Source organism: Dendrobium catenatum, unplaced genomic scaffold, assembly GCF_001605985.2.
Source record: "Dendrobium catenatum unplaced genomic scaffold, ASM160598v2 fragScaff_scaffold_716, whole genome shotgun sequence".
Taxonomy (NCBI): Eukaryota; Viridiplantae; Streptophyta; class Magnoliopsida; order Asparagales; family Orchidaceae; genus Dendrobium; species Dendrobium catenatum.
The window spans coordinates 12,084,489-12,094,284 of record NW_021319178.1 but is presented as its reverse complement, the minus strand read 5'-3'; the positions used below and the strand labels follow the sequence as shown (position 1 = coordinate 12,094,284).

The following is a 9,796-nucleotide window of genomic DNA, read 5'->3' as shown; positions in this document are numbered from 1 at the left end:
TTTTTAAAAGATTTCAGAAAAGTAGCAATTAAAAAAAAATTAGCCAATAATACAAAAAAAAAGATGCCAATGACGCCCAAATTGGAAAAAAATATACACAAAAGTATATCAAAAATCAAAAGATGTTGCAAAGAGCGCAATTCAAATTGACAAGAGGTAAAAATGAGCCCACAAATTTTAATGCTTACCATTTCTGTACTTTTTAAAACTAAGAAACCCTTGATACTTTCGATACTTGATTGAAAATCTGATTGCCTGATTTCAACAATTCATGCAGTGAATCTTCTATTAGATATATTTTTATGAAAGGAGTTTTGAAAAATTAGTGTTTTTTTTCTAATTTATTCCTTGATTTAGATATTGAATTAAAAAAATTTTTAGCCTTTTTAAAGAACTTGGAGTTTGGATTTATCAAATTTTGAATTTTTAACATTTTTCTTAGGGCTATGCGTTGTCAACCAATTAACTATATAAGTTTTTGATTAAAACCAAGAGGAAACTTCCTCATTTTTAAGAATATTATTTTTTACTAGATCAGGAATGTTTTTGTCTTTTGTCGTTTTGTTTTTTGTTTGTGCTCCTGTGCCTCCTCTCTTTTTGATAATGTCAAAGGGGGAGAACGTATTGTTGAATTTTTATACTATTTCGTGTTTGTATCTTAAAATTAAAAACAACAAAATATTTTTATCTCCCTAGTTTTAAAAGAGTTATTCTAGTGAGGGGGAGATTAGGAAGAGTTTTTACTTTTTTGAAAATTTAATTTGAAATGTTTTGCCATCATCAAAAAGGGGGAGATTGTTGCAGATCTATGGTTTATAATTTAATGATAGCAAACATTCCTTATTTCTCTACGATTGCCTTATGTGCTAACGTTTCAGGTCCACACGATCAGACTGCAATCTAGAATCAGCTCAAGATTGGGTGGACTAGGTCTGTGTCAGTTTGTAATCTTTTTCCTTTCTTGAGTCTGTTGTATTTGGTATGGAACCTATTATTTTGTAACTTGGAAGATTTTCTGTTATTCCCTAAAATATTTCTATTTTTGTTAATATCGTCCGGGACGATATGCCCAAAAATAGAAACCCTATTTAGGGCAACCTCATTAAGGCAACCGTCATATTCATATCGGCCTGGAAGATACTTGTATCGGCCAGGACGATATTCTCAATTCAAAAAGAATCAGCCGCCATAATCAGTTTAGGTATTCTTTATTTTAGAAAATCGACCAGGACGATATTCCTATCGTCCAGACCAATCTAACACAATTATGCCTAAATTGATCTGGTATCTTTGGAAAGCATTAATGGTTGATTGATACGATCACATCGTCCGGGACAATCGCAGGATCGGCCGGGACGATATCCTGGACGATCTACATCGGACAGCTCGAATTCAGGGCGATGATCAGGACGATTGAAATCGATTTTAAACTAATCAACCTGGACGATGTAACCAATTTTTTTCTGATCGTCCCAAATCGTCCCGGGCTGATGAGCTGAATTTATACTGATAATGTCGGCAACTTGCATTAATGAGCTCGTTTTGAGCTTTTCTATTAAGCTTGGCATGACACTTTGTAAGAGTCTTTGGCAGCCATTGGAGCTTCGTTCTTGTGGGGGAGACTTGAAGAGAAAGCTTGAAAGGGAGTGAGGAAAGGGTGGAGTTTGAGAGAGGGAGAAGATCCTGTGAGGAGGGACTCAAGGGAGTGTGGTGGGGGATCCACACGGTTGCTGCCGGCAGCTCGCACCTGAATACCGTCGGATTCAAGGCTTGTCTCGAGGGAAGTTCACCAAAGAAGAAGATCTCTTTGGTGTCAAAGGACCCGGCGACTCCGCCGCACCGGAGAAGGTGGAAGAGATTTTGTAAGGGCTTTCCCCTAGCTTATGGGGGCTAAAGGAGAGACACTTGTTTTAGTGCAATACTTGGAGGGTGCCTCCAAGGAGTGGACGTAGGTCAAGATTTGACCGAACCACTATAAATCCGGTGTGTTCTTTCTTTATTACTTCCGCATTTAATTTCCACATTTTGATTTTCATTGTGGTGAATCTTAGTTTTTGTTTTAAGTTTAAGTTTTGTCTTAAATTCTGATTCACCTCTCTCTTTTAATTAGCCTTGGGCCGGTTAATAGGGCTTAATATCCCTAACGAACTTTCAAGTGGTCTCAGAGCACTTTCTAGTGTCATCTGAGCACTTTCATAATTTAATAAAAATAATTTCAATAAAATTTGGGAATTGCTAGAAGTGGGATATAATTTTTGGAAGAAATTTTATTTCACTTTTTGAAAAATTTCGGTATTACAACATTTCTTTTAAAAAATTTTATGAGAAGTTAGCTCTGGGTTTAGGCATGTATTTTTATAAAACGTGTAACCATCTTACTTAAGTCACCCATTTTCCTTCATATGCAATACACATTGATCCTAACTACTAACTTAGCAGTGTATCTGATGCCCACCGATAGCATGCCCAAACCACCTAAATCTATTTTCATTATCTTACTTTCAATAGGAACTAGTCTCATTATTCCTCCATAATATAATCACTTTACACACTATCTTTTTTTACCAAACTTAAGTCAAATCATTCACAATCCATCAACACTCAGTTTGGTGACAATAATTGTTAAAGCCCAGAACTAAGATAAAATATAGTATCTATGCATAATTATATTATTGTAAAATTTACCTAAATAAGATATTTTCTTATTATATAGTACTCCTAAGGAACAATACACATAATAAGCACATCCAAAATCTCTTGGTTGATTACTTCATCTCACGCAAAAAAGGTAATGCATTCAAGAGAATTTGATTGTAACAGTGACATCAAAGCCTACTTTTAATCTCATGATCACCAAAGTTGCATGTAGATATATGAGGCCCGATGTTTAAAATTGCGTATTCGAATATTGAGGTGTTTTTCATTAGTGAGGTGAGGCGTAAGCCTCAAAATCAAAAGATTGCGTAAATATAAAATGATAAATTTGTTATATACTAATGAGTGAATAATATAAAACATAAAAAAAACATAAGATATAAAGTGAAATCAAAATATCTCAATAATAAGAGAACATGAAATATAGTTCAACTCAAAATATATCTTTCCGAAAACCCAATATTCTTTCAATTAACATATAATTCTGATTTCCAAAAATAAATAGCAATGACATATCACATAATAACTCATAAGTCATCAGCACTGTCATCACTAAGGGGTTCTTCATTTGAATCATCATTATGCTGAACTGCTCTCTCCCCTTCCTCTTCTCCTATAGAGTCCAATGTCGGACATTTACTTCAAGATTTATGTAAGTTTTAATATATATAGCGTGATGCGTAAACCTCATGCCAATGAGGCGAGGCGGGCCTCAAGATGGGCCTTAACCAAGTTGAGGCACAAGCCTCATAAAAAAAACTCGATGTGTAAGCATTGAGGTGTTCTTTACTAGAATTGCGCAAAGGCGGGTCTCAAGGCAAGCCTCATATTGCGCAATTTTAAACCATGATGAGGCCTGTAGAATATGCTGGAATATGCCATTTTTAACAGAAGAATTTACAAAGATTTAAAATGGTCTCAAAGTAAACAAAGGATTTGTAAAAAGTTCCAAGTCAAGAAACCATATATTTCCATTCATATAATATTACATGTTGATGAATTTTCAAACAAAAGAATTTATTCACAGCTTTAGGTCAAATGCAGCAGCTTCCATATAAAGGATACATTGCATTTTTAGTGTCCTAAAAAGCTAAATAAGTAAAACAACTTATTAAAAACTACAGGAATAATGTAGAAAAAGAATATTCAATCTCAGTACTTCTTCACTATCCCTGATCCAATGCTTTTGAAACATAGCTTCCGCATCAATGTTTTTAAGGATTTAAAGAGAAAGTAGCAAGCCTGCCTCGTCTGGCACATTTCATGAAAAATGGTCAAAACTCTAAAGCTAAATGATTCAATATAGTTTAATAATAAAGCACGTTAAGTGACAGAATCCAGAGAAGTGGGATGCCCTGACCTAATACCAGTACCTCCGCTATGAGATCAAATACAATTTCAATCCAACATCTTGTGGTCAATTACTGATTTCCAAGCTCAAAGATTGGCCATGAAGCATAATAAGACAAACTTAACCCTTTCTACAACTACTAACTTTCTTTAATAATTAAATAATCAACTAATCAGTTAGAGTTAAAAGCCGTGGACTTCCTCAAGCATATAATAACAATTATAAAATTCAGAACCTACCTGCTTTCTGAAAGAAGTAGAAGGAGTGTGCTTGCGAGAGCTCGTGGACCCGATCCGTCTCGACATGGAACCATCAAACCTCTGTGACAGCTGGTGCTGCTGCATTGCCATCACAAGAGCATGACGGTGCAACAAATCATCTTCTGCTGGTATTTTTCTCACTGAGCGCGAGCTCCTCTTTCCCCGAGATCCATGGCCCTCACTGAATCCTTTACTCGGAAAACAACCCAACCAATTTCCCATTGCAGAAATGGGACGACAACTATGTAAAAAATCGCTTCAACTATTCTGGGTAGTGAGTGGACTGATAAGCAGGGCCAGATCTTACAATGTACGATGCGGAAATGAGAAGGTAAAAGATAGGGTTTTGACCGGAAACCAGATAGAAATTTCTTCTTAGAAATCTGAAATATATAGTTCAGGAAGAAAGAAAAAACACAAGAAACGCAGAAGATAGATTCAGCCCAACAAAAGATAAGAGAAGAATGGGATATTGAGAATGACCAGAAAAGGAGATTAGCGAAACACACTGAAAACGAAGGAAAAAAAAGCCATAGAAGAACGATGACGAGATAAAATTCAAGCAGAATGACAATAAATATGAAATCTGCTCCAGTCCTACAACCGACAAACTAGCGGATTTTGCGGAGTTTTAAAGAGCCGAGTGATGTAAACCCCCTAACAAAGCAAAATCACATGCTTGCTTAAAATTTTTTTTGGTGAACTATCCAAAATCAAACATTTTGGTGCTAATTTACTAATCCTGGAATTGAATAGAAAAGTTGAGAGAAGGGGTGCTACTTTGAAGCAATTATTACGTGCGGTTGTGAGACTATTCAGAGAAAAATCAGGATGCGTCAAGTCATCCGATACACAGCAGTACATAACAAAAAAGTAATGTGACACGTACCTCCGAATGTCATCTGGTGATCACACGTAATAATTTCACGCTACTTTGACCTCTTCTATTTAAAGTTATATATATAAGAGCTACATTTTGAGTCATTTAGATCAATGAAGATAAACTAATATACATTATCATATTCGTAAGACTCAAATCTAAGACCTCTTAGTTGATAGTCAAAATTCTTAACCAACAGATCAAGATGAGCTACGTAAAAAGGAGCTCCATAGTAAGCAAAGAAAAAAAGCCTTAATTTAATTGTAATTTAAGAAGAAGCATAAATATATATAAATTTTGTATTTTAATAGAAAACACAAAATAATTTTACCATTTTTTATAATTCAAAAGGTTTTCGTTAGAAAATGCAAAATATTTTGCATTTTCTAAAAAAATTCAATATGTTTTGTTGCATTTTCATTTTAAATTTTTTTTTTCTTAAATTTGATATTTATCAATTTTTTTATTATAATTTATATTTAAGATTAATTTAGATAGTTATAAGGTAAGTGGTAAATTTTATGTTAGTTATAATTATGTGTAAATTTTATTTTAGATATTTATAAAAATTTTAATAATACTTACAATTTTATAAAATATTTTGAGTTAATTTTATGTCATCAATGTATGTTATAAAATTTATGTTATTAATGTTGAGTTAATTTGATATTTATTATAATTTTAAAATTCTTAATTATAACCATTATCGTATCACCCAACAACATCCATTCATGTTGGTCATGATTATGATTGGTCATGAAGAGGGACCAAGGCCATTTTAGCACTAGCACAAGAATCTAATACTTATTACTATGAGTAAATAAAATTAAGTAGTATGCCTTATTTATATGTTTAATAATAATAGATTATTATCTAATATCTAATTTTGATTCCCCCAATTCCATCATGTGCCTACCAAATGAGGGGCCCACATTCGTACTTTTTTTAGAACAGGGTATCTACCCGTTGCCGTCCCCTTACGAGACACATGGCGGCATAACTAATCCATCAGCGGAACCTAATAGAGCCGACCCACAAACACCGACCCCACTCTTTGCTACTCCCCTCAAAGAAGGCGAGCTGCTTGAGGGGAGATTCGAACATGGGTTGGGGGTTCCCAACCATGCCCGCCCACCAACCAATCTAAGCTCAGCGGGTACATTCGTACAATTTTATAGCATCTACTTGGGTAGATAATTATTGGTCATGATGTTGACGCCATGAATTTTTATTTAAAAGAAACTAATATGCATGATACAACTAACACACTTTATTTTTACCCCTTACTTTAAATTTTATTATATTGATTGTGTTATTTTGAAAATTATTCTATATTGTGATGATGCCAAGCCAAGATTGTAAGAAAGTTGGTGAAGGATCTTTTACTCCTTTATTAGTGATGGGAATCCTTCTTCATAGGATAGGTAGTAAAACATCATCCATCCTTTCTTAAATATACAAGTGATGTCAAATGAAGCATACCACTATTATACACATGTTTGAATATTAGATCGAGATAAGTTGTTATATAGATTACTTGTGAAAGCCTTAAAATTGTATAGTGATCATACAACAGAATTTTTTATTGGATCTTGATGAAAGTTAATGTAAGAGAGACTTAGGCTTCGTTTGGGACGGCTTTTTTATTGCTTTCTAAAATGGAGTTTTAGTACAATTTTTTTTTATTTTGTACTAAAACTCCGTTTTAGAAAGCAATAAAAAAGTAGTCCCAAAACGAAACCTTAAAGAGATGTAACATCATTTAGTCAGGTTTTATTTCATTCATATAAAGTACCATGAGATGTTGTAGTACAACTTAGGAATAGAAGAAAATGATCCAAATTATGAGGAATTAGGTTTACATGTTAAACTATATTGACAATAGTGTATCATAGAGAATGACTTCATATAAAACTTGTTTGATAAATTTATAAGTGTACCATTTCTGAAAGTTAAGAAGATACCTTTATTTGGAGCTAATTTGTAAAAGATATAGTGAAAATTCGAGTTTTATATGGCATACTGACTAACACAAACACAAGTGTAATCTCCCATGTTTAAACTACTTAAGAGAAAAAATATTGAATTTGCAAGGTAGTTGTTGACATTCATATGTAGTTGTTAGCATATTCATGTACTACTAGTACATGAAAGTTAGATATCCTAGATGATTAGTGGGTGGGGTTCGTAGAATCATGTAATCAGTGTTATACTTATCTGTCCTAGACTACTTGCATGAATGTGTGTAGCTTCATTTTATTTGAAATGTATAGTGTCATTATTCCATATAAAGAAAAATTTATAATTTTCTTATAATTTATCAGTATTTTACATCTATATGAAAGTTCTTTAGAGTGAATATTATATTAGGATATTATATTAATTTAAAATGGAGAAAATACTATCATAATACTCATTATTTGATCTTCCATTGTCAGTATAAAAATTTTCTATATAAAAAAGAAAAAAATGGCTTCTTACAATATAAATTCTATAAACCTATATACTACTAAGTTCTCCTATGATGTTTTGGAATAGATATATCCCAAGTGTATATATGGTAGGTGCTCATCGTGGACTCCTCTACAATTGTTACTCCTCTACAATTATGACTTTGTCATCATCCTATACTCTTGTGGTGGAAATTTAAGTTTGCTAGAAAAGCATTTATTATTGGGTGGGGGGTCATGGCAGAACTATGGATGCTTATGTGATAAGAAATTCTTAATTAAGTCAATAACTATTAAAAGCACCCTACTATAATTAGAAGGATGAGCACTGCTACATCGATGGTTCTATATTTGAAATTCCTATCCCTAAAATCATTTATGGATAGAGGATCTTGTATAATTAGTCATTGAGTGCCGATGAGCATCAATACTTGATCACTATAGAGCAAAAATAGTATCTCTTTGGAACATTAGGTGTTGATCTTCATAAAACCTCAAAAATTAAGCATTATGGATCATTAGATATTGACCATTGGCCCTAATATCTCTCTTGACCTCAATGGGTCTACTCTGTATAAAAATTATGGTTAGTGGGCTGATTGAATGTGATATAATCAATATAAATGTATTGCTTCACTATACTCAATAACTTTGAAATCTCATTTAAAGCCAATTTCATCAAACTATCATTCTCATCATAACCAGTAGCAAATGGTTTCATGATGCCCTTATTATGCATATAAAATAATCCACATGAGCATGCATAGTACATATCTTGTTCAACCATTCTCAAAATAAATTAGTGTATCTAACTTAAACTTTATTTTATAAATGGCTTACCTCTATCCATTCCCCCAGTGACCTAGGATAGTAAGTATCTGGTGGTTGGGTTGGAGCCTTCATTATCCATATTAACACCCAAAATCTATAACATAAAATCTAGATAGCCAACTTTTTTATGCTATTATCTTACTGTGGAGTCACTTGCATTATATAGGCCAGTCAATTGTTCCATAGCTTAATATAGTTTTGGTAAAAGCATTTTATCAATATTTAGCATAAATGCTTGAGAGATTTATGAGATTACTACATCATGTAAGGTGTTATGATAGTTTTTATGTACCTAACTCTAATGAAGAGCATCAATTTTGTCCCTATAAGTCCTTTCATTTTTAGCTAGTACCTCTTGAGCATGTTTCTCACTCCACATGCAGGTTATGAGATTATATAATCATTATTAATAAATAAATAATTTATGTCTATCTATGAAAATTATACCAAAGTTAAAGTGGTCTTCTAATGATATACCTTAGGAAAGATGCATGGAAAGTTGTCCTCTCAACATGTAAATGCTCACAAGACCAAACTTGTATGATAGGTATAAACACCCAGCTATATATACACATGTGGGCTTTGTTAATAGATCAATTATTTACACATGTGTGTAAGCACATAACCTTATCATGATTACTAGACAAAGATTACTAAATATTTTAGTAATGGAAAATGCTATAATTAAATGTGCAAGCCAGAAGTATTCAAAAGAAAGAAACATCCCAAAATGTATAGAATGTAGGCTCTAATATACCATTAAAAAAATAAATGGTATATCATCATAAGAATCTCAATAAAATTTCCTTTTAAGGTAATGTAATGGTATTATTGGTGCACATGGGACTAGCCCATATGAAAGCTAGCATCACTTTCATTTTTAATTGAGTGATAATAAACTATTTGAGCATTTAGACATCTTATTATTGCATTCAAAATTATTTAACTTCATTAATCGAGCCCAATCATTATAGTGCAAACTAAGGGCACACCATCCACCCTTATGTTAAGAATTCATTTTATTCATCTTGAACTATCATCGTCATCTCCCCTATGGGTAAGTGGAATGTATTCATTAGAGGACATCTTTTATCCATTAAAGTTATAATGTAATGATGGTCAAGACGCATGAACTGTAGATGGTGAATTCAATCATTAAGCCCAATCAAAACACTCTTTGAATGTGTTTTGAGACAACTTGAAGGTGCAAATGGCACACCAAGATTGCGGGGGGGGGAAATCTTTTACTTATTCTCAAAAACCTGATATGCATTAGCATTAAATAAAAGATATTAAAATAAAAAACCAAATCAAAAGAATGTTTTTTTTTTTTTTTTACTATTTAAAAAACAATATTTTCTTTCTTTTT

The 9,796-nt window shown here is 32.8% G+C and overlaps 1 protein-coding gene across 1 annotated transcript in view; it reads right to left on the bottom strand.

Moving 5' to 3' along the window:
* LOC110109135 (putative methylesterase 12, chloroplastic) overlaps positions 1 to 4,981 on the bottom strand; it is a 32,399-nt gene extending 27,418 nt beyond the window's left edge. The window contains exon 1 of the mRNA XM_020840071.2: positions 4,246 to 4,981. Coding sequence (XP_020695730.1) covers positions 4,246 to 4,488 — 243 coding nt within the window. The 5' untranslated portion in view covers positions 4,489 to 4,981. The remainder of the gene's footprint in view (positions 1 to 4,245) is intronic.
* Positions 4,982 to 9,796: the final 4,815 nt, after the last annotated feature.